Source organism: Schistosoma haematobium, chromosome 2 (genome assembly GCF_000699445.3).
Source record: "Schistosoma haematobium chromosome 2, whole genome shotgun sequence".
In the NCBI taxonomy this organism is placed as follows: Eukaryota; Metazoa; Platyhelminthes; class Trematoda; order Strigeidida; family Schistosomatidae; genus Schistosoma; species Schistosoma haematobium.
This window is the reverse complement of record NC_067197.1, coordinates 37,109,636-37,135,437: the sequence shown is the minus strand read 5'-3', so window position 1 is coordinate 37,135,437 and position 25,802 is coordinate 37,109,636. Positions and strand designations below refer to the sequence as shown.

Sequence of the window (25,802 nt, the reverse complement as noted above, 5' to 3'; positions counted from 1 at the left end):
GTAATTACCCTCGGGAATCCGCTGTTGCCTGTAGACCAAGAGACTTACAAGAAGGCCTTTGGAAGGAAAATTGACATATTCTTAACAGCAGTATGTCATTATAATTTTCCAGTGTTTCTCCCTGGCTAGTTTCACATAACTAGGTCCTTACCTGGAGGAATCGGTGATGTACTGCTGATGGATGCGGAAATCCCCCATTCCTTTAATTCCGCCTTCTCACGTCGTCTGCATTGTAATTAAGTAGTTAATTTATTTATATTTTTTAAACAATCATCTCTTCGCACTCAAATTATCACTTTATTATTTTTCACGTTGCGATTTACTAACCTCCTGCCTCGTGATGTGACAGCTTTTGGGTATCCAGAAAGCCTACTTCCCTGAGACAAGCATAATCAAACTATAAGATAAGTAAATTCACAGGTAATGTACCATATGGATTTGATTTAGTGCAGGTGAGTTGCTGACCCATCACCCATTATGCATATCCATACATATGGAACCGTACCGAGGCAACAGGAAGCGAGCACAAGGAAATCAATGGGTTCATGCAATTTCGTAACGCTGTTGAGCAAAAGCCTCTTATAATCCGTCTAGAACCATTTGGACCATTCGTGACAAATATCCTTGATATATTGATTATTGGATGTGACCGCAACAAGTTCAACACAGGCGGGCTATGATTCAGACGACGGAGGATTTGTGTCGCAAACTCCAGAATCTTGATAATGAGTGGAACAAGAAAAATCACGATGTTGAAGATTGCCTAAAGAAAGTCGAAGAAATAACAGTAAGTGGTATACCTTTGTTTGACAGTATTAGTCTGGATTAACTAGATGTGCATTCCTTCCGAAAAATGAATCAGAAGCTTCTCGACGTGAGCTTCTTGTTGCCAGTATGTTGATTTTCTTGACTAGTTTATATATTAAGGAAGTACACTGGAAATAGCAGCTATGTTGTGTTCCGAGAAACAAGATATTCCTGCTTTCGAACATTATATGTCCCAGTTAAAATGCTACTACTATGACTATAAGTGGGTCCGTTAATGTATGTCTTATGATCTTTATTTTAGAGGAAATCTCCCAGATTCGCCTTATAAGTATGAACTTCTTGGGCTAAATCTGCTGTTTTTGTTGTCGCAGCGTAGACTAGCTGATTTCCACGTTGTAAGAAGCATATTAATTGCTTACCCAGATATAGGAATTAGAACGGCTTACAATTGAAGAAATCACTTCCAGTGTATATATCAATCACCCAGTCTCTATGGAGCAGTATTTGATGGAAGGCAACTTTCACAAGGTCTTCCTGTCCAAAGGTAACGTGCCGTCCAAGAGATACGATTTCTTCATCGATATATTTTTGAACGCAACCAGGTAAAATGTAGACACCAATTTACGTTTTTCTTAGAGAAGAAGTCGCCTCTTGCATAGAGCATGCGTATGAAACGTTGTCACTCAAAGATGCTACTCCTATGTTGTTTTTTAGTTCAAACAATGAAACAAAATTATTTGCTGAGAAGGTATGTGTTTTGACACTTCTAAACATTTTTTAGAGAAAATGGAATTTAGTGGATGATACTTTTCATTTCCCAAAACATAAGAAACGGGCGGACGATGCCATCCCATCTGCCCACGTAACACGAGTAATGCTTGACTATACGAAAGAGTTGGACCAAATAATTTGAAAAATGACAAGCCAGGGTTATTACTTGTATCTATCCTTCAGAACGAATTAAATTCTGCATGTATTTTGTTAAATTATCGGTGCAATCAGTGTACTGCACTGCACTACATGAAAGCGTACTGCAAACAAATCACACTACTCGTGTTCTGTAATTTGAGTGGCCACTTGTAGGAATTTTTATGAATAGACTCCATTCCTCCATAGTGTATAATTTTTCCAATTTCGCGAAAAGCCAGGGCTTACAGGCTAATCCTTCCGTTATGTTCATAGGTCTTCGAGATGACTAATGATCAGGCTTATTTTATTCTAATAGACTTGCGAATGGATTGATAGGGAATTTAAAGTTACTGTGACTGCACTTGACAAGTAAAATATTAGGTCTAGCGCAAATATTCTAATGATATGACGTAGTGTATATACGATCTATAAAGTCCCAGAAGAGTACGAATTATTTGAAGTGGTAATTCTGCTCACAAGCTAGCACTGAACGTTGGGTTGAAAAAGTGCTTTCTAGTGATGAGATTCCTAGTAATAAGTTATTAGTAGTCCCACTCATTTGGGAAGTGCATATTTATGTAATTAGTGTTGAGTCACACGAGGTGGGTGATAATGCCTAGCTGACGAAATTGGTAGTGCGGGGTTTTAACCTAAAACAAGGATTAAGAGTATAGAAGCAGTACATGCCTCGGTGTGCTGTTTCAAAAGGAAATGACACATTTGCGACCTGAAGTTTCTCAACAGAGATTATCCCTTGTGCAATAGCTGTATTACAGGAGTTTCTTTTGCCAACGATCCAAGATTGCTACCAAGAAGATCGGTATTTATATCATGATAGCCCCCAAAGTCTTTGGTTACACGCTACTTTGTTACTTGCGATGAAAATTCTTCACCATGTAACATTACCTCAAGCTTACTTTGAACAGTGATCTTTATGAGTGATTAAATCAGTTGTAGATTTTTGTTCGTCTTTCCAAATGTGGGAAACATCGTTTAAATTAAGGAGTATTCCGGATATTCAATATAATGCTTTGAAAGTAGTTATTTTCTCAGTCCTTATTGAGTCAGTGTGGTTGTTTTGGGTCATTCGCAGAAGTGTTCACGAATTTCCCATATCGACTGTTTACACCAAAGTTAGTACGGAAGTCAGGCACTCTGTGACTAATTTATTTGTAGAGAAACGTCATCCACTTTTTGTATCAAACATGTATGTCTTTTGTTCACTAGAATGGATGATGAAAGTCAAACGAAAATAAGTTGGGACTTAAAGTTAATATTTATCTGTCTAAGTTTTCCCACAGAACAGCGGAAATCAACAAGGATAAGCATGAGCAATGAGAATGGGGAAAGCCGAAAGAACAAATAACGGGGGATGAGTTTATCGAATTAAATGATATTCGAGCGTTAGAGGATATATCTTTACCATTGTATTCAATTTGAAGAATTATCTAAAGTTTCCTACCATTGGTCCAAGTTGTCTGTAACCCTAGTTGGAAACCCTGTACCTTCTTACACGGCTGTAATGATGAGTCACTGACGTCATGGATTGATGACATAATGGTCATCCTTGCACCTTTTCCGTTTAAATAACTGGTTAATTTGTATTTCTCTAACTACATGTAACGTCAAGCTTATTGAATAATCGTAATCGAAATAGTTTACTCAAATTCTGGGCACGAAACACGGATTATTATTACTCTGCATTAATCTTTGTTAATCTGGTCTAATTACATACTAACATGTATAAACTTTTAACGAGCGCCTACGTGAGTTTATCCTGTACACATATATTCCTGCTTCGGTCTGGGCACCCGGGCAGTATCACAGCCCACACACAAATATGATGAACTGCCTATAATTATGGAAACTACTTTACTTGCTTCAACTAACAATCAAATTGTTATTATTATTTACCACATTATTCACCCTCTTTTATATTTACACAGCGGCTCGTCTTTGGTGGAAATTCGACTGTATCTAAGCGTTCTCGAGTCATTGGCTGGTTGGAAATTGTATGTTACCACTGAATATGAGTAGTGAAGCAGTTTTTCTGAAACCACGTGCACCATTCAAACTGGCTGCCTTCAACGTTCGCACACTTATACAGGTTGAACAACAGATAGGGCTGGCTATGTCTTTGGAAAGTCTTAATATCGATATCTGCTGTCTATCCGAGACCCGTATTCAAGACTCTGGTGAAGTACTACAAATTCGCTTTTCATCTGTCGCTTCGAAAAGCTTGTTTTACGTGCGCTTATCCGGGGACCCTGTGGCATCTTCGTCTGGTCTTGCTGGCGTTGGTGTCGCACTAAGCACTAGGGCTGAGGCAGCACTAATCGATTGGATCCCCATTAACAGTCGTTTATGTGCTGTTAGATTAGAGAGTTCCACCAAAGTGAGAAGAAATCGGCGTGAGAAACGATATCTTTTCGTCATCTCCGCCTATGCCCCGACAGATTTCAGCCTGGATGCAATCAAGGATGAGTTTTACCACCAGTTATCTGTTCTTCTCCAGAAAGTGCGTTCGACAGATATTGTAGTACTAGCCGGAGACTTGAATGCTCAGGTCGGGCGTCTAGGCACAGAAGAGAGTCGTTTAGGTGGCCGATGGGGACTCGTTGGTCGCAGGTCAGATAACGGGGACCGTCTACTGCAACTGTGCACAGACCACAACCTGTTTCTGGCTAGCACTAACTTTCGGCACAGTCATTGCCGATGTGCCACCTGGCGTCCTCCCTCTGCATCCCAAGCCTGGACTCAGATTGATCACATCGCGATCAGCTACCGCTGGCGTGGTTGTGTACAAGACTGCCGCTCCTTTTGGAGTACCTATCTGGACTCTGACCATGCCTTGGTCTGCGCCGATCTTACTTTACTTTTCAGTGGCCAACGAAGTGATCGTCACCAAAGGATTGATGTTAGCAAGTTGGTTGCAACTTCTGTTGCTAGTAAGTATCGAACCGAGCTAGTTTCTAGGCTAGCTACCATTCCACCGAAAAGTATAGATGAGCATTGGTTGCAATTGCACGAAGCCATGAAAATGATGGGTACAGTCAGTTGTGGGTTCGCGAAACGTCCCGCTTATAAGCACTGGCTCAGAATAGAAGCCAGTGGCGATCCTGCTGTAACCTTCTTTTACTTGTTTCATAAAAAGTGGTTGTGTCTCCCTTAACTGAAAGATTTCTGATTGTACCTTTCCGTTCCCGCATTATTACTACACTACCTTACACCAATCTCTTCGTTATTGTTCTCTTTTTATACGCTCCTTACCTTTTTTCCCTTCGAATTCTCATTCTTTTGTGTGGCGCATATATATTGGCGCTCTCTTGTACCAATATTTATGTGTTCAAATAAGTAAATAAGTACACATATATTTGTACTTAGTTACGCCTGTTACACATCGTCGAGGAGCATAGACCGCCCGCCAGCACTCTCCACCCAACCTTGTCCTAAGCAACCCTTTCCAGTTGCTATTCATCCTTTTCATGTCTGCTTCCGATTCCTGACGCATTGTATTGTACGGCCTTCCTTTTTTTCTGTTCCCATTCAGGATTCCAAGTTAGCAATTGCCTCAAGACGCAGTTTAATGATTTCTTCAATGTGTGTCTTTTTCACTTCAAACGTCTTTTCCTAATTATCCCTTCAACTGGAAGCTGGTTTGTCCTTTCCCACAGAATGGTGTCGCTGATGGTATCCGGCCAACGGACATTGACTATTTTACGTAGACAATTGTCTATAAATACTTTTACCTTTTTGACGATGGTTGTGGTACTTCTCCAAGTTTCAGCTCTGTACAGTAGAAATGTCTTGACGTTCGTATTGAAGATTCTGACTATGATATTAGTTGACAGTTGTTTTGAGTTCCTTATGCTCTTCAGTTGTAGGAATGCTGTCCATGCACGACTTTGCACTGTAATCCGTGTGATGTTGACGATTTTCTCAGGCACTCCATAGTGTCGTTGAAGTTTCCATAATGTACTTCTATACGCACTGTCAAATGTTTTCTTATAGTCAATGACGCTGATGTTTAGTGACGAGTTCCACTCAGATGACTGTTCAACGATGATCCATAGTGTCACGTTGTGGTCTGTGCACGACCGGTCCTTACTAAATCCAGCCTGTTGATCTCGAAGTTGGGCGTCTACTCAGTCTTTTATCCGGTTCACAAACACTTGAAAACCTTTCCTGATGCTGACAGTATTGTGATGTCTCTTTATTTCTCACATTTTCCCAGATTTCCTTTGGTATCTTGATGATGTGTTCTTCTTTCCAGTCCATCGGCACTTGTTCTTCCTCCTAAATCTTCCTGAATACGACGTGGAGCATGTTTGCAGTTGCTTCTGTTTCCGACTTCAAAGCTTCTGCTGGTATATTGTCAGGTCCTATTGCTTCCCCACTTTTGATTTGTCTCATGGCCACCCTGATTTCTCCGAAAGTTGGTTGAGTGACATCTATGGGAAGGTCTGTAGGTGAAGGTTTGGTGTCCAGTGGATTCACTAGAGCTAGTCTATTCAAGAGTTCCTCGAAGTATTCTAGATATCTGTTTCTCTGTTCCTGAATTTCGGTGATTGTCTTACCCTCCTTGTCTTTGGCCGGTCTCTCTGTTTTACTATATTTCCCTGGTAGTTTCTTCGTTATGTCACATAGTTGTCTCATATTTCCTTCTCTTGCAGCTTTATCTGTTGTCGTTGCTAGCTCCCATGTATTTTTGCTTGTCGGCTTGTCAGTTGTTGTACATTTTTTGCTTCGTCTAACGTGTACTCTGATTGGTTGTCTGTATTCTATACAATATTCACTATACATGGAGATTGAGTCACCCTTTATTCACTGATTTCTACTGGAACATCAATTTCCATATTCAGTGCCATCTTATCGTTCTGCTGTTCACATACACGTGCAAAATATAGGAATGCAAAAAGCATTTCTTATTAACTTTAAAGTTTTACGTTGTACTAAGGTAATCAGTTGATGGAATACATATTTTTTTAGTACCACACAGTCGTCATCATGCAGTCAGCGCATTGCATCACTTACAATCCCAAAGTGGTATCGGTATTACTGATGCAAATGATAGCCTTCCTCACGCTACGAGATGTATATGCTTGTTCATTATTGTTTCACAAGAAAGTGTCTTTTATGTCCGCTTATGCAAATAATTCACCGGTACTATTTTTGACTGTGTAACACTCCATGAAGTTGTTGGCGTTCTCACATCTGTATGGCTAGATCTAGCATACACGGAAAATATTTACTGTAGGTAGTAAAGGATTGATTCGATCATGAGTTATCTCTAGAACAACCAATTGCCAGAGAAATCACACGTAACGTGAAGTCTTCACTACTTTAAGTGTAATAACTGCTGACCAGTCAGAGGAACAATCTTAGTTACTTCAACTTGAGTTTGGACGAACTAACTGGAGTAGATAGTCTTACAACAAATGGCTATATTTTATGTCCCGAGGAACCTACTTTCTTAAGTTGATATTAATTATTCAACTTCAATTCAAAGGTGACGATGTCACAGGATCAATCAATATGAGACTAAAAGCTGCACTGACAAAAACTTATCCTGCAGGAAAATTGATTGTCCTGTCCAAAACAACATGTTATTTGACACAATCAAAGGTCGGCAGGTATCTCCTTCATGTTACCAACAACTATGTATACAAATTCACATGTATCTGCAAAAGCAGTTACATTGGTAGAACAGGAAGGAGAGCCTACGTCCGATTCAAAGAACATATTCCGAAAAGTTTAACATCAAATGGATTGAAAGCATTCAACAGTGCCATCGCAAAACATCTTGACACAGGATACGAAGTCGATACACTGAAGTCCTTCAAGGTGATTAGTAAACAATCAAGCTCCAACCTTCTGAAATTTGCTGAAGCATTAGCAATCAAACGTCTGAAACCAGACCTATGTATACAAAAAGAGACAGTAGTAAATCTTTCTTTACCCTGGTGACAATAACCCCTTTTTTATTCATTTATTTCTCTATTTATTTGTTGCGTCATTATCCCAACTCTTTTAAATTACATCATACATAACTGACTGACTTCAATTCATATTTTCTTTATTACCATTAATCTATTTTCATGAGTTCTGATCACTATTTCAATTTTCCGGAACTTTCCCTCTCAAACTCTATTCGAGACAAAATTTTATGACCTCATTAACTCTATCGGAATCTTCGCTTCACCATGATACATATATTCATCTTTATTCACCCTCTTATGTATAAATATGTCAATATCTCTAGTAATTTTGAATTTCAAATATTTTAGGTTGTAAGCAGCTGATGAGAACCTAACGAGATAAAATGAATTCATATTATTCTGCACCAATTATTGTTCTTGCTCTCTTTAAAGTCGGAAACATTTGCGGGAAAATAATATAAATTCATTTTTATCTCGTTTTTTTGTCCGTTGCTTGCGACGGTATACGTATTGAAATTTAACAATATTAAATACTAGGTATTGGTAAATTACAATTTGAGTGACAGGGATTATCAGTGCAATATGTACATTTGTGAATAAACTCTATCTACTTCGGTTTGGGGAGTCAAGTAATATCTCCAGGCCTCACACATGGGATATGGTCGGAAGCCGACCATATGTATCTGTGCTCAGTAGCTGAGTTACCTCATCATGTTTAGTCATTTAAAGATAGATATAGAAAATATAAAGGAGATAAGACTGGCTCTTTAGAGTTCTAAAATTAACAAGGTAAAGAGAGTAATAGCCGTAAGTTAGAAGTGCTTACGTAAGCTTTGGAATCGCGTGAGTGTGAAGATACTTTTAAAGTGGATGACATGAGAAATACCTAGGTGAAGATTATATAATACAATACAAACAATCATAGCAATTAGAGACAACTTAGTCAAAATTATGGATTCAGTTTGCTCCAGCGAAGTTTAGACAGGATGTCCTTCACTTGTTGATTACTTAGGGGGATTGTCGTAGGTGGGTCCTGCACAAATTATCAACGTTCGTATCACTATCCGTAAAATTAAAAAATATATTTTAAAGCTGAGTATATAAATCTAGATCCCGCTGTTGAACACCTTTAAAGTGAATTAATTAACACATTGTGCATGACAAAGCACATTATAAGAACAGGTAGAAGGGTATATGTCTTTTTCTAAACACATGCCAAATAATTCGAAAATTAAAGGTGCATAAACACAGAAGTAGCTCGAATTTTGATTGGTCGGTCTAAAGTCAAGTGGTTTAACCAAGCAGTTACATCCATGCGTAATAACTGTGTTCCATATACTTCTGTGTGAATATTCAAACACTCAGTAATGCACAGTAAGAAGTTATCCCTAAAGTAAATTCCACTGAAACACGTAACTGTGTAAACATTTTCTCATCAATTGAATATCTATATATCGAAATAAACTACCAGAATTGATACGTAAAATTTTGCTGAAGTATAGCCTCAATTTAAAACTAAGTATTGTATATCCATATTTTACTTCTTACGACTTGAATATGGGACATTTATCAATTTCTATTACTTAGTAGTGACTAGAAGTTTCAAGTATTTATTTTTCAGAAAATTTCGGTGAATATACTAGCTTTCCCTTAAAATGATTAATTAATGTATAATGCTCTTGGAAAGAAATGTAAATGATATCATTCATCATAGATTCGACAAACTGTAGCCAGTGAAAAATTTATAATTTATCTTAGTTATATGTGTTGAATATCTAAGTTTACGCGAGGGACTGGTTTTACTGTGCGACTTCTTCAAAGGTCACTAGTTATACAACACTGATAAGTTTCTAATGAATAAAAAATTGATGATGAGTTGTGAATAAATAGAATTTTATTTTGGGCAAACATTAATAATATTGAGCAATGATTAAAAATGTTTCCAAGTTTTTGCCTTGTTCATCTTTAATGAAGATATATATCTGTTCCGAATCCACTGTTGCTTGTGGAATAAAATGTAGTCCAATCTGAACCGTTCCTGCTGCTGGGATTTCCATTATGGATTCCTAATTTCGGCAAATCCCCATAATATACGATAAGAGTAAAGTGTAAACATTATATAGGTGTCTATGTATTACTGTTTTCATGAAAGTTAAGATATGTATAAAAAGGCAGTTGGATGGGAAAAAGCACACTAAGTAGATATAATAATGTTCTGTTGAACGATACTTTTATGTCTTCTGGAAGATATCAGGCTTCCAGATCAACTTCAGGGAAACATTTTGCTAGAAATCAGTTTTTTCTGACTTCAGTTTACATGACTTGAAATCGATTTCAGTGCGTATATCTATCCATTCTCTTCGTTTCCATAAATCTTGAATTTCAATATTTCTAATTTTATCCCCTTGTTATATCCTTTCTTCTCAAACTACATTCTCTGTATTAATTCTTAACATACTTGATACTGCTATTATCTAAACGTTTTTGCCATTTTTGCAAATCTCATCTCGATATAATATGAAGGGATGAATCGATGGCAATTTTCCCAGAGGCTTATTGATTCTGAGTGACCAACTATACTGTGAATTATTGAATATATTTATGAATATAGTTATGTCCAGTTATCAACAAATCATTAAATCAGGGCTAACAAACAATAATAACCTCCGTTATTATTTCACTTCATGGTCTATTTAGTTTAGGAAGCTTACCTGTACTGATACCATTGTTCTACAGATTCTTCATGAGTTCGATATGTTGCAAACACATAAAAATACAAATTATGAGGTTCATTTGTTAAAGACGAGTATGTTTTTTAAACAAGAGAGTATCGACCATATTTTTGGTTTGGAGAAGTATTATTCATCCGTTTTTGTAAACTGGCCAAAGCGGTCGGGGAATTAGAAAAGGCGTACTACTAGTCATCAATATATAACCATTTGGCTTAACCTTGTGTAGAAACGTCTAAAACTTCGGCTAGTGCCCGTGAAACAAAAATAGCTTTTTATATCGATATGTCCATTTTCTGTTTCATTTATTTTTTGTCAATAATATCGTCAGTATTCCTTATTCTTTTGGTTGTATTCTTAAATTCTTTATGTTGTGCTTGAATGAATTGCAAGGAATTTGGTAACTCACTGTGTTGTATTACGGATTATTTTCCCTGTGTGCTTGTATTTTATGCAAATACATATATAATGGCATCGACTTCACTATCATTATGCTGAATTTCAAACCCAGTTAATGAGTTTAATTTCATAGGTTAATATCAACAAACGTAAGACTGAAACTGATAAAACAATATAGATATGGCAATTGTGGTTAATGAAAATGAGTATTTTTTGTTCAGGCGTTAACAAACCAGTAATATGAGTCGGAAATTGAGGGAAATGAATTTCTTACACTTGACTGGTTACAATTATGAAGACTGGTTTCATTTGAAACCAATGCAAAATTAATGGGCATATTACCAAATGTTAAATGTCAAGTTAGTTTTTGCTTACCTTAAATTGAACTAAGTCAGATCGGTTAGTTTCCAGTATTAATGTTTTTTTACATTGATATGGGTTTGTGTAAGCAATACGTTTATTACAAGCTGTACTAATTTCTTTTTTAGGTAATTTTATGTTAAATGACTTTGTTATTTCTGGTCGTCTAACATCCACACACAGGATCCAAGCGCGTAGTACACGTTGACAGTCAGTGTCCACCACATTGACTTGGTAACTTTTCTTACCAACATACTTTGGACATAGTCTAACCTATATATTTTAAAATAAATTTTAGGTCGTAAAATGTACAATATCTACCATATCATAGGACAAGGATCATATTTATTCATAATAGGTATGAACAATTAGGTACATTTTTACAGAAACATAATCCGAAGAGGAAACTTCACAAGTGTGTCATGTTATATGCAGACTTAATTTGATACACTTATTCAAACGTTTCATTATCACAATAAGCATTGAATAAAGTTAATATTTCTATCAGGAATTTTATTATTAGGAACAACAGGAAAACAATATTTATATAATATTGGCTTCAAGACAATATCACCTATTCCGTCTCACTTGTAGTTATACAATATACCTCGTCATTTCTGTGAAAAATCTCATTGATTCAATGACAGAATCCTGGTCATTTATGAATTAATAATATTTCATGCAGCCTAAAGGATAAATACAGATACGTGAACTCTTAGTGTACGTTAATTAATACTTCCTGGATATCTTGACCGAAGAAAGATGAATAGAATTCGAACCTATGACTTAATGACTAAAGTTTGATTTATTGTACTACTGTGCATGTACTAATTACAATCACCATTGATACGTGTGGACTAATAGTACATTTAAAGAGGTTTAAGTTCCTTGTTACAACACATATTGTAAACTTGTTTTCTTGAATAGTTCTTACCGAGTAACATATATCTATAGTAATTGATCAATATCTTAATGGCTTATGTGCATCCTTTGGATCCCCTCGATATCGCCTTAAGTCACAAGCATTATAAGCAAAGATGGGACTCGTCAGTTGAATTCACCCGCGCCCCAGAGTTGATGTTCACTCCGGTATTCAAACACAGTACCATTCGCTCCAAACACCATCTCTTTATTCACTTAGCTACTGAGTCCTGATAACCACTAGCTTGTGCCTAGCTGACGAGTTCAAAATAGGACTGGATGCGCGTCCTGGATTCCACTGCTAGCCACCATCCATCTTTGCTTCTGATAATGGTTAATAGTTAGTAATCAAGGCTACCATATTCTAAATAATTTCATCAATCCACCTTATGTGAAAAATGAGATAGGGACAAGTGATACCAACCTGTTAAACAATCTTTGAAGTAGCTAATCAGAACATAACCTTCATCTGAAAACTTTTGCTTTCTAGGACTACATATTTTTTTGTTATTCTCAGGGGCTATTCAGTATTATACTAATTCTGTATGGATTTTACTTTGTAATTTAAGCTTACATAGAGAAATGTACAGGTGACCGCTTAAGAGTTGTATTTGAAGATTATCCATAAATTTGTATAAATAAAATGTTCTTCGACAGTACTTGAACTGATAATTGTTGGTGTATGAAAAACTTAATCCAACTGTGTGTATAGCAACAATAAAAGTGACTACTGAACTGGGAATCAAATGTTTTTCTAGAAAGTGGTATTATTTCAAGGTCCTATATTACCAAAAAAGATTGTGAACCTTTTAGATTGGCGTTTTAAATGAAAGTTTTATTAGAATAAACTAACCTTCAACTCATAAATAGAACGTGATGCAACAGATAATGTTAAATCTTTAACTGGAAGATTTTGCTGAAAATTATTTGAAGTAAATTCTGTACCAATGAAAACTTCATTTGGATGACTAGTGTAAATAGTAATTCGTTTTGAACCAACATTAGGTATACAATCATCTGTACGTAATAACAAACCTATTGGAGGTGTTAATTGTCCAACTGTAGCAATAGTATCGACACGCTGAAGTGAATGTATAGCCCAATACCATATATAAGCTGGACGGATTTGAAATGGTTCCACATAAACACTAATAAGAAATTCACGTATCTAAAACAGAAAGAAACATGAATAAAGCTAATATATCCAATAACTTAATAATGTATAAAACTATATACTGTTCTCTGTTTAGTTCCTCTCTGTATATTATAATATTCAGTTGATAAATTTCACTGAATGTTATCCTAGTAAATATTTGAATGAAGAAGATATATCTTCATCAATTTAAGTTCTTGTATTTTATAGCATAGAAGAAATTTAGGAAATTAGATATTGGTGATTGTAATGATTAACATTATATCTTATTTTAATCAAACTTATTGACTTGTTTTAACATTAGATATCGCTAATTATTAATGGTTATCTCCAAGCGTTTTTCTTTTCCAACGTATAACAGGATTTTGTAGAAAATGACAGTACTATCAAATTTCGAAGGGTAGGATGTTCATGAATGAATCACATTTATGTTTCTATTTTATACAAGAATTAAACTATATGTAGTCATGTGCTGTTTTCACCCATTGATTGTTTTTCAGGTATATTTTTAAAAATTACATTTAACCCAAAGGTCTTAGATACCAATATAACGGCAAAATAAAAAGTCTTTCCGTTTTCCACGATATACTGCCACTGTATTACAATCCTTAGACTGGATACTCCATCGTTACATTTTATTTAGATTGAGGTCACGCTATATACTAGATATATGATTCGCTACCAAAATTATAGAACTCGAAGATATGATACTGAATAAAGTAAATCTTATCATTATCATAATTATTTCTTGAACAAATCCAACTGAGATGAAAAATACATAAACTGTGTTTTCCTAGATAAGCGTGTGAAGTATTTCAAAATTATCTAACAAATTAACTAATAATTTCAATTCTTTGACTGACTTGTGGAGATTTCCCAAGTCCAACTTTAATCAACAGATCTACTATATCACCTTGAACATTAGATATAGTTAATACATCTGAATCGGATACTCTAACCCATATTTGTTGATTAACTTGTTGAATTGTTCGATTGTTTGTGTTAAAATTATTTCTCCAATTAATAATATTTCGTGGTAGACGTAGAATTTTCTTCATGAAACTTAATTCAGGATGAAAAAATCGAAAACTATGATCAATTATCGGTGGTTGAATATGAATATGTAGAATTAATTGTGAAATAACCTTCTCATAGGTTGTTGATTTGAAGATTACCTTATTGAGTAAAAGAAAAAATTATCCATATTTTAGAGAAAGAAATATATTGTTCATCTAGTTTATAGTTTAAAAAAATAATGAACTTATAAAATAAAATATGAACTCTTACAAATAAAATAAATAGAATTTAGTGTAATTAGTTAAAAAAGAGAGGAGTTGACATGACTTCATATCACCACTTGGTGGTTGTTAAGATGAAACTGAAGCTAAAGAAGCATTGGATAACTGGAGAAACTGCATTACAAAACTTAAATACGGAGTTCCTTTTAGCAAATGATAAACTAAATAAATTCAAGATATCTTTGAGCAACAGGTTCTAAACCCTACAAGATCTATTGGATGAAGAGGAAACTGCTATGTAAGACAACTGAAAAGACACAGAAACATGCTCTACGTCGTATTCAGGAAGATTTAGGAGGAAGAACAAGTGCCGATGGACTGGAAAGAAGAACACATCATCAAGATACCAAAGGAAATCTGGGAAAATGTGAGAAATAAAGAGACATCACAATACTGTCAGCATCAGGAAAGGTTTTCAAGTGTTTGTGAACCGGATAAAAGACTGAGTAGACGCCCAACTTCGAGATCAACAGGCTGGATTTAGTAAGGACCGGTCGTGCACAGACCACAACGTGACACTATGGATCATCGTTGAACAGTCATCTGAGTGGAACTCGTCACTAAACATCAGCGTCATTGACTATAAGAAAACATTTGACAGTGCGTATAGAAGTACATTATGGAAACTTCTACGACACTATGGAGTGCTCGAGAAAATCGTCAACATCATATGGATTTCATACGACGGCATACAGTTGAAAGTCCTGCATGGAGGGCAACTGAAAGACGAATTCCACGTGAGAACCGGAGCGAGACAGGACTGCCTACTCTCCCCCTTCCTTTCCCACAGTGGTCGACTGGATTATGAAAACCTCGACACTTAACGAGGAGCATGGAATACAATGGGATAGCTCGGGATCAATTAGAAAATTTGGAATTCGCAGACGATCTAGCCCTTCTATCTTATACACAACAAATCCACATGAGGACAACTAGTGTAGCAGCAGCCTCTGCCTTAGTGGGCCTCAACATACACATGGGAAAAAATATGATCCTCAAATACAACATGGAGAACACCAACCCAATCACGCTTGATGGAAGAACTCTGGAAGTGGTGGAAAGTTTTACTTATCTGAGTAGCATCATCGATGAACGTGGGGGGATCTGATTTAGATGTAAAGACGAAGATTGGCAAAGCAAGGACAGCATTCCCACCATTGAAGAGCATACGGAACTCAAAACAACTGTCAACCAACATCATAGTCAGAATCTTCAATACGAACGTCAAGACATTTCTACTGTACAGAGCTGAAACTTGGAGAAGTACCACAACCATCATCAAAAAGGTACAAGCATTTATAAATAACTGTCTACGTAAAATAGTCAATGTCCGTTGGCCGGATACCAAAAGCGACACCATTCTGTGGGAAAGGGCAAACCAGCTTCCAGCTGAAGAGGTAATTAGGAAAAGACGTTGGAAGTGGATAGGAAACATTGAGGAAATCACGAAACTGCACCACAAGGCAATCCCTAACTTGGAATCCTGAAGGAAAAGGGAAGAGAGGAAGGTCGAAGAACACACTACGTCGGGAAATTAAAGCAGATATGAAAAGGATGAATATCAACTGGAAAGGGTTGCTTAGAACAGGGTTGGATGGGGAGTGCTGGTGGGAGGCCTATGCTCCTCCATGAGGGGTAGCAGGCGTAAGTATGTAATTAAGTAACGAATGACAATGTAATTATGTTCATACACAGATATTGTCTAATTCATTGTTGATACCTTGAACATGGTTTGTGCATTCTAGAATTTTCATCTATATTAGAATATGCTTTAAGGGGAGTGGTTATTATAAAACAGGTAGTTTGCTCGACATCTTATCCAAAAATATACAATTAAATTTCTTATATAACTAAGTTGAATATAAATTATATCAGAGAAACAACTATCCCATTAATAAAATGTGTTATTCTCTTAGAGTTTATCAGAACAAATTGCTCAATATGTGTTATTCTACTTTCATCAAGTGTATAAATTTTCTTTAACAGTGTAAATCGTTCTTTACAAGAATGTATTTAATATAGTTTGAATAGAGATTTATGTTGAAGTGTTTCAATGTTTTAATGCTGAAACGCAGTGATCAATAAATATAATCGAATCAATAATCATAGAAACTAGGATACATTGTTGAAGTTAGTTTCTTTTCACGATAGAAAAAAGGCATCTTACTTGTATGACACGTTTCATTTGGACAAGATTATCTTCAACACTTGAAGTAAATTCGAATAGCTGTAACAAGTAAAACAAGTTTAACTAATAATCGTACATTATCTCTGTTTTATAAGATGTAACTTATATAAAGTTGATCGGTTTAATTTTATTGAATTGTAAAATCAATTTAGTATGAAACAATGATAATTCCACTATAGATAAACAATATAGAAATTTCACTCTGATATTTATAATTATAATTCGATATTAAAATAATGTTAACAATGTTTGTAATATTCGGTTGTTCATATTTCAGAGCCTCATTTGATCAGTGTCTGTTAGTAAGTGGCTATATGCACTCAATAGTTAGGTTGGTAACTTATCGGGGTTTGAAAGTGATAGATACTAAGTCCACGTTTCACAGTGAATATCAAAACTGGGATTAAAATATATCTAAATAAAATGAAACACACATCCTAGAATTCAGTGACAGCCACAGTCTAAATACAACGAAAAGTTACAAAAGTGTAGGAAGATGAATCTTTGAAACATAAATTGACGACCCATTCAATCACAAATAGTTGATGAAATAACGTTATTAGAGATTAATAATTTGTTCAGTGGAGGCAAGTTGATCGGCTGACAGATTATTACGCTACAGATTGTATTCGTCACAAACTGAAATCATTTGGGGGGTACTGTCGGAAAAATGGAGCCCTGGAAGGCCGCTTGCTTTAGTACGATGAGTACTCACGGTCCAACCAGAGATCGAACTCAGGACTTTCAATCCTAACCGGGTGGATATTCGATCGACTAGCGATAAAGAGCATTGAATCCAAAAATAGTGGTGACAACTCTTTCACTCCTGATATATCTGACTGCTATTATTTCCTTAGAAGTAATAAAATTTTAACCAAAGTTTATTCATTATTAGGTAATTCCCAAGTCTTAGAATGCAATAAATAAACCATTAACTACACCAATATTTGCTTGATTGATATCAAATTATAAGATAGATAGACTGATTCTAGTTATATTTTTTGTAGAGTTTTTCAATAGACTGATTAAAAACTCTCTGAAGCAGTGACGACACAAACTAATGGATAATCAGATTACCTTCCTCAACTAATCAATGTGTAGATCATAGTCTCTTTAACCGTAATTGGAATCAAGTACGTAGCTCAACATATGCCCTTCGCCACTGATGCAGTGCATCTGTTTCAACTAGAAGTACAGTAGAAATTAAAAGGGAAATCTAGAAGAAAACCTCGATGGTGTTCTTCTCATTTATATCTCCGTACTAACATTTGTTGTTATATGACTGGTTGTCATCGTTTTTAGTTTTCCAAGTTTCTCATGAGCACAGGGCAATCCCATGCTATTATATAAATAGAATTGTTCCTTATCAACTGTTGACTTGTTTACAGATTTCGGTGGAGTTTTGTTCTCTGAGCTGGATGGTTTAGTCGTGGAGCTTTCATGGTTACTCTGAACGACATCGTCAGCACAAACTCCACATAGAAGTGAAGTGTTCGAATTTCCCCACATACGGCTCACAGCTTGTCCGGTAGACCTTGATCTTGATTAGTTGTTGTTGACCTTTAACCTGTCATTGTTTACATTATTTTGATTGTATCTCCCATTGATTTGATTCGTGGTAATATATTTGTACATATTTTTTTGTTAGGTTGATAAATTGGATCAATTTCAATGTGTTTGTTGATTGCTATTTGACTTGAGTGCCAAGCTTCTAAAAATTCTCTGGTGTTTTTAAAGTTGCCTCTCTCCAAGATCTTAACATTTTCCCAGTCGAATGTGCGTTCACAATTGTCCACATGCATTTATATAAGCGAGGAAATATCATGGCATTTGACCGCTAATGTTCGTGCAGGTACGAACATCAATTAGCGGGCAGAGAACCAAACTCCACTAAAATCATCCGCCTGAGCTAAAAATCTACACCATCTTATGTACAAAATACAAAGTTATCTTGACGTTTAGATATTCTTTATATCGATTAACTTGTAAATTATTAACGTTAAAGTGTTGTTATCTATCCGAAGCTCGATGCATTCGAATTCCTATTTGTTGCGTCGTATTACAAGAACCTTTAGTCCAAACCCAATAAAGCCACAACGTTAATAATTCGTGTGTAAATATTACATAATTAACTATGTGTAATGATTAAAACGTTAGTGAGTCTCTCACTACAATTTCATGGGTGTTATTATGTTATGGCACGTACATCTAAAGGCATCAACTTTAAGTGAAAAATACGTGTTTATCATACATCGTACCTACATTTCTGTCACCTACACCATCATATTGTTTAGTATATTGAAACATCGTAGCTTCTTCATATTTCATTGGTATTAATACAGTTTCATTTGGTTTGAGAAATAATATAACATTGTTTCTTTTCAATGATTTTCTTTCAATATTATCATTGTTATTGTAATAGTGATGATTGTTTTTCACATCCAAAGCAAATAAATCATCTTCTGTTGGTGTATCGATATTGAAAGCTAATTTTAATGCACGTACTTCACGTGGATCCATAACAAAGGATAAACTATTTCTATAAATTAAAGTACAAATATGGATAAAAATTGATTGAAAGTTCTCATTCGGACTTTTCTTTAAGATTCATCACAGTATTTCAAAAGTTAGGTTATTGTAAAATAGTCTATCTATTCTATATTAAATAGTATCATAATGGCTATAACAAAGTAATCCGCGCAGAATGCCATATACCAACCAATGCAGATCAAATTTCAGTCAAAACAACAACCAGATAATCCAAACCATTTCAAATTGAATTAAATATCATACCTGTTGTACAAGTTAGTGGCTAGCTGGAGGCAGTAGCTAAGTGGACAAAGCGATGGCGCTTGAAGCCAATGGTACTGCGTTCGAGTCCCGGAGTGAAGATGAACTCTGCAATGCGAGTAAATCCAGCTGACATACCAAACAACAAAATGCGCGTCCTGGATTTCACTGCTAACCACATCCTATCTACTCTGTATTAGCTCATAACAATGATCTTACAACTATGAAAGAGTTATTATCTATGTTCAAATAAAAAAACTTAAAATAAATGTAAACATGAATATTCTGGGTTCGCTTGATAAAAAGTCAAGCTAAATTAGTTCACTTTATAACATTAGGTTCTTATGTGGAGTATAATGAGTTTAGCTGGCAGTGAAATCCAGGATCCGCGTTTCGTGCCTGTAATAATATGAGTGGTATGGTGATTGAGTCGCTCAACACTTCAACTTTTGGGTCACAGGTTCTAATCTACGTCCAAGCTGTGGTCGGTTAATAAAAGTTATCAAGCCTTTAATGAAGCTTATTCGCGGATCTATCAGTGTTTGATTTCTGGTAGAATATTAGCATAGAATTGTCAAATGGTGGTGACAATATTTTTATTGAGAACAGTGATTACAGTAGACGTCTACGCGAACATCCGTATATCGACGTAAATATATTCCTCAGTAAATAGGAAATTATGTTAGACATCTATCATCTGTCCAAACCGTTGCCCGCATAGTTAAAACTGACCTACTTATTCAAAATGAAACAGTTAATTCTATATTATTAACTTACGAATCATCTTCAATGTTCACATTAACAGTATCTTCGATATTGAATGGGTTCTTTAATTGATATTCAAAAAACTCTGTACAACCAAAACTTGTAAATAGTTCATGTTCAATAGTTGTAGCTTTATTGATTAATCGTTCAAATAATTCATGTTTCTTTTGATCTCTATAATGACTAATTGTATCCAACTGTGGTTTACCATCCAACAATAAGGTCTATTATACAAACGAAATAATTGTGATTATTTAGTTTATATAAGATTTTAAAAGAATTCTATGTTTTTAACTACTTATCAGTTGAAGTGAAAAACGTATGAAAATTCATCCTTTGTACTAGAATGCAAATATTTGTAGTCTTTAAAACTGACCAAATGTGGTTGTCTATGATCAGTGTCAAGAATTAGTTGATGAGAATTTTTGAAACGCAATGATGACTTAAAGTTTTTGTAGAGCACTTCTTTGAATTGCTTAATGATTTGATTTACATTTATTAAATCTTACACTACTATTAGTTACTAGCTTTCATCGGTCTGAAGTTAATGCTTTATGCTTAATTCATTTCTTTTCTAGTTTATATTTAATAGGAGTCTTTCAACACTGAAACATCTTCCATGAAAATTTATAGTGTTTCTATAGCTGTTAGAGGATTTTAGAATTCACATTAGATATATTTAACAGTAGATATTAAATATAGGCCTTAACATCAACTATCCATCTGAATTAATTGTTGCGACAATCTAAAGTACTGCTCACATCCGACATTGCTATACGTAATCCAAGTCTTCTATTCTTTTATTTGAAGAATAATAGGGTTTTACTAAATACTAAATGTGAACCCTAGTGACTATCTTCAAGAGGAAATTCTTGAAGTGCTAGTGAGAATCCATGACAAGTGGAGGTCAACCATGTCAAGTTTGAAGCAGTTACCCACCGAATACAATGAGGATTGGTCGTAAAATGTCATGGATTGATTGAAGTTCTAAATCAACATCCATTGAATGCTAGCTCAGTGGTCTAGAGGTTAAGCGTTCACGCGCAAAACCGAAGGTCCTGGACTCAATTTCCGCGTGCGGAGTTGTGTATACTCACTATTGAGAAGTCCCACACTAGGATGAAACCGTCTTCCAGTGATTCCACGTTTTCAATGGTCGTTCAACATGGGTGGTTAATGAAAATCAACAATCTCTACAACTCTATGCTACGAAATACTGACTAGTTTGTATTTTCATTAGTTTTTCACTAAAATTGTATCTGATATCATTTTTATTTCTTTTTAAACAAATCTTATTCATAATTAATCATTTGAAGATAGCTATCTGATGATATTGTTCTTTAGAAAAATGAATCTAGTTGAAAACTCATTAATTATTCAAACGCAAAAACAATGTTTTCCATTTAAGTTAAGATTCATCCGAAGTATTTGAATATTCTCAAAAAAAAGTATCTAGTACCTATAAGACTATATGATGAATATGTTACTAACTTGTTACGTTCCGAGTGAATTTAATTAATCTCACTTTATTTTAGTGAAAGTTTAGTTATTAGGAACCTTGTCTAAAGCATAATATTACTTGTGACCAAATTGTTTTAATTTTCCACAGAATTTAATACCAAAATAAATTTTTATAAAACTATAAAAGTAAAATGTGAAGAATGTAAAAGATTCAAGGAACAAAGAGAACAATGTTAAACGCCGAAAGTGACTACATGGTTCTGTCAACAAGATTTTCGTGAAATTTCATTGTCATTCTACTTAAATATTCAACCATAATGTCAGATTCCGATTAATTCTTAGAGATTTTTATGTACTAGGCGAAAACTGTGTTCAGATGATATGAAATTGTCACCAGATTGTCATCGGTCACTACTTTTAGTTCAATCGACAATTAAATGTTAATTCGTGGATTGGTTGAAGTTAGACATTAACACCGTTGAATGCCGGCTCAGTGGTCTAGAGGTTAAGCGTTCGCGAGCGAGACAGGAGGCCCTGGGTTTGAATCCCGCGAGCGGGATCGTGGATGCGCACTGCTAAAGAGTCCCACAACAGGACGAAACGACCGTCCAGTGATTCCCGGTTTTCCATGGTGGCCTAGCTTCAACTGACCCATGAATTCAATTATTAAAATGTAAATTTTATCAGCCTACCTTTATATTCGACTTTTCAGATAATTTAATATTATCCCATACATTTTTTAAACCATCAACAGATTTCAACGAACTATGTAGACGTTCAAGTTTCTCTAATGTTGTCACATCTTCCATTCCACTCTGATTGTTTACCAATTTATTTGCTTTTATTGTCATAGGTGATTTTTCTTCAGATGCATTAACTACTCTCAACACTCCTTTTAGTGCAATATCAGTTGGTTTAATTTTATGCGCGCGAACTACAATTCCTGTTGTATCATAACTGATATTATTTGATTTCAAAAAATTCATGTTTGAGAGATCCCCACCTGTAAATCTAGTAGAAATAAAACAAAGTATCATAAAATCAATTGCGTTTTTTTAATTTTCTTAGTGCTGAGTTTGATTAATTAACGTCTTGCTTTAAGCAGTGACTGTTTTACATGTCAAAGCAGAGTATAATTTTTTTTACTGAATGAGATTCATTAAGAGCTTCAGTACAATAATTAATCCTTTATTGTATTAATTACTATCAACCTCTATTCCATTATTTCCATACATTACTTTCATTAATGTCAGTCATTTCATTTTTTAAATTGTTATTGTTAGCTTTATTCAGTATTATATTTTTGGTACAATATAGAATTCTCAGCGTAAAGTATTTCAACAAGTTTCCGTTTCTTTCTTCTTGGTCGGTCCTGGCGATAAATATTGAGTGATCACCAGTTAGATGTTAGCAGTCCAGTAAATGAACATCTGAATAATGTACATTCTTTTCGTTGTACATTGCCAGCAACCACATTCTCTCTTTTTGAGCTTTTTGTAACTTTGACAACGAAAGGTTGTACACATTTCAGAAACGCAGCAGAATAAGTTATGCGATTAATAGACATAATGATATATTAAAACAAACAAAAATAGATAACTTGTTGAAATATCTAGATGGCAGGAACAGGTAGCCCAGATGTACAAACGAAATGTTATAAAATTACTTACTTTCTAAAACAAGTAGCATCCCTTTGACTAATTAGATATTTTTTCCGGTTATTATTTCTGATCGTAATTTCTTTTGATATTTGTTCTTTACGATGTCCAATATTTGCAAGTCGCAAAAGCAAATAACCTTGAATATCTGGAGGGCTTGATGAACTTGATTCATCATCAAATACATTGTCGTTTGAATTCAAGATATCCGTGGAGTACGTGATCTGAACAGCTTCACGACCTTGACGACAAAGATGCTTTGTAAAAAACGACAATAATCAGTTAAGATAACACAATTGTGTATACTTGTGTATATTGTCATTATTATACGGGGAAGATTAGACCAGAAATCTATATATTTTAAGTAGTTGGGATACTAGCATATAATACAGTGCCATATATAATGACACTAGATGATTATTATGCAGTATTATAAAATGGTCGAAGTCTCAATTATAGACCATTAAAACGAACCCGATGGCTATAAAAGTTAATTGTTCGCCACCAGATCAGAAGGTCCGGCATTGGACTCCGAGTGATGTTATGGGCTTTCGCTCCTTAAGAGTCCCATATCAAGATGGAAAGGTTCTCCAGTGTTTCTTTGTTCCAAACAACACCCAAAATAAAATTGGTTATTAACTAATGCGAACCACTTATCTCTTGATAACGTGTCTACAGAACACAGAAGATAAACTATGTTTCTAAAACTTGTCGTACAGGATTAATTTTGTACGATCACAACTAATGACATATCTTTAGCCGCTTCCACTATTCACCTATTTGTCAGTACTCATCGCTCAGTTAATTTTCCCGAACATTAGAAGTTTTCAGTATAAAACCATTAGAGGTGATAATGTGAAAACCTATTTATACATGCATAAACAAAAATGACGTATGACAACCGATAATTACGCTTAGCCAGATTGATGTATTACAATTCACAAACAAATGTATTGCTCGGTCAGTATCCAGTGACCGAGATAATCTAGTTAACCTTAAATCAGTTGCAAAAACAAGAGTTAGTTCAGCTGAAAACAGTTGTCACTAGTTAATTAAATCCAGCCATAAAGTTACATAACAATATTCTACTTTAAAAATTACGTATGAAGACTGGTAAATATAATCTGTACGATAACACTTCGAAAGTGATGAATACCAGACCCCTACTAATAACGACATTAAATCAACCTGAAAGTTATTACTGAAGCACTTCATAATTTAACTCCGCCTGGAGCCCATCTGGAGCTACTGCCGGTCCCAAGCACGGATAAAGGAAGAGGGTTGAGCATTGGGTTAGAGACCCCATTACGTAAAAAACTAACTCGCTAAAAAACGCTAACCAGAAAAAAATTATTCAAACCCTTTTAACCCTGTACTGGGAGTCAGAAGGTCTTCATTTAGAAGAGTTATGACGCCTGATGCCTCTTCTGATAACCATAGCAACCATTTATTTAGGCACATGGAATGCTCGTACAATGTGGGAGACCGGGAGAGTCTTCCAAATTGCTGCACTTCATAATTTAATAAAAGTTGAAGATAAATTTGCCAAACATACTGAAAAATCACGTGAGGCTCATAAAAATAACAAGGCTCATAAAAAAACAATCTATTTCATTGCATTAGAAACACATTCATTATGTTTCACTGATATTTTTACAGACATTACAGCATTTTGAGAACCAATATCACTAGGTTCAATTCACCTTATTCAAATCTAAGTTATCCTTATTCAATAGATTTTCATTAATCCTTGAATAATACTATTGTCATATATTTCTTCATTGATACCATGTATGTAAACGAATGCAATTTATTACATAATTTTCGAACAAATGAATTATTATTGAAGCATAGTTATAAATATTTATGAACACTAACAGAATGTCGGTTAATGGACTGATCTTTCAATGTAAAACTAATTTGAATGTGTTAGTCAAATGCCATAAAAAAATTAACTAGCAAAAAGAAACTTCCCAAAAATGTTTTAGTCTACATTTGTCGGTCTTAATTCAAACTAATAAAATTCATACAACTCTATGTAATAAAACTTTCGTTCAGTTTGCTTTCATTGAAATGACCTTTACATTTTCTAAGAAAAATCAAATTGTTTAACCGTCTACGCGATTATCGTAACCAATGGTTTGAGATTCTGATTGACATAGCTCAGAATCGATCACAATAGCGTAAGTGTATACACTCTTTGTTTTCCCTGAAACCGTGAGATTAAAATCCCTTCATACCTTTATTTTTATGACCTAATTCTTTCTTCCTGTATTATATCCTTATACACAATCTTTCTTTAATATATTACTACCATTGAAATAACTAGTTCTAAGAATTTGATGTTCATCTTGTTGTGCTAATGAGGTGTAGCAACTTGGACTGATGAATATATGTACCTGGTCCTACGTTGCAGTTGACTGACTTAACAATAGTTTAGCGGAATTTTCATACATTCTCTTAC

General features: G+C 35.0%; 2 protein-coding genes across 3 annotated transcripts in view; one reads left to right on the top strand and one right to left on the bottom strand.

Moving 5' to 3' along the window:
- Nucleotides 1–536: 536 nt before the first annotated feature.
- On the top strand, nt 537–1,883 carry PSMD8_1 (26S proteasome non-ATPase regulatory subunit 8; the record flags this gene model as incomplete). Of its 2 annotated transcripts, XM_035733104.2 has the most annotated exons (7): nt 537–787; nt 820–892; nt 928–1,030; nt 1,070–1,163; nt 1,198–1,370; nt 1,405–1,516; nt 1,550–1,681. In XM_035733104.2, the coding sequence occupies exons 1-7, from the start codon at nt 677–679 to the stop codon at nt 1,679–1,681; spliced, it is 798 nt and encodes a 265-aa protein (XP_035589560.1). In that variant the 5' UTR covers nt 537–676. The 2 variants fall into 2 exon arrangements, with proteins under 2 accessions (XP_035589560.1, XP_051068294.1); XM_051215116.1 differs by having other exon boundaries at nt 928–1,163; nt 1,550–1,883.
- Nucleotides 1,884–9,358: 7,475 nt separating this feature from the next.
- The window catches only part of NPHP4 (Nephrocystin-4), a gene marked incomplete at its 5' end in the record, with an annotated part of 32,489 nt that continues 16,045 nt past the window's right edge, over nt 9,359–25,802 (bottom strand). Inside the window, 9 exons of the mRNA XM_051215115.1 lie at nt 9,359–9,682; nt 11,120–11,377; nt 12,879–13,193; nt 14,042–14,353; nt 16,644–16,703; nt 18,927–19,203; nt 20,232–20,443; nt 22,373–22,691; nt 23,351–23,595. Of these exons, the coding sequence (XP_051068293.1) occupies nt 9,527–9,682; nt 11,120–11,377; nt 12,879–13,193; nt 14,042–14,353; nt 16,644–16,703; nt 18,927–19,203; nt 20,232–20,443; nt 22,373–22,691; nt 23,351–23,595 (2,154 nt within the window). The 3' untranslated portion in view covers nt 9,359–9,526. The remainder of the gene's footprint in view (nt 9,683–11,119; nt 11,378–12,878; nt 13,194–14,041; nt 14,354–16,643; nt 16,704–18,926; nt 19,204–20,231; nt 20,444–22,372; nt 22,692–23,350; nt 23,596–25,802) is intronic.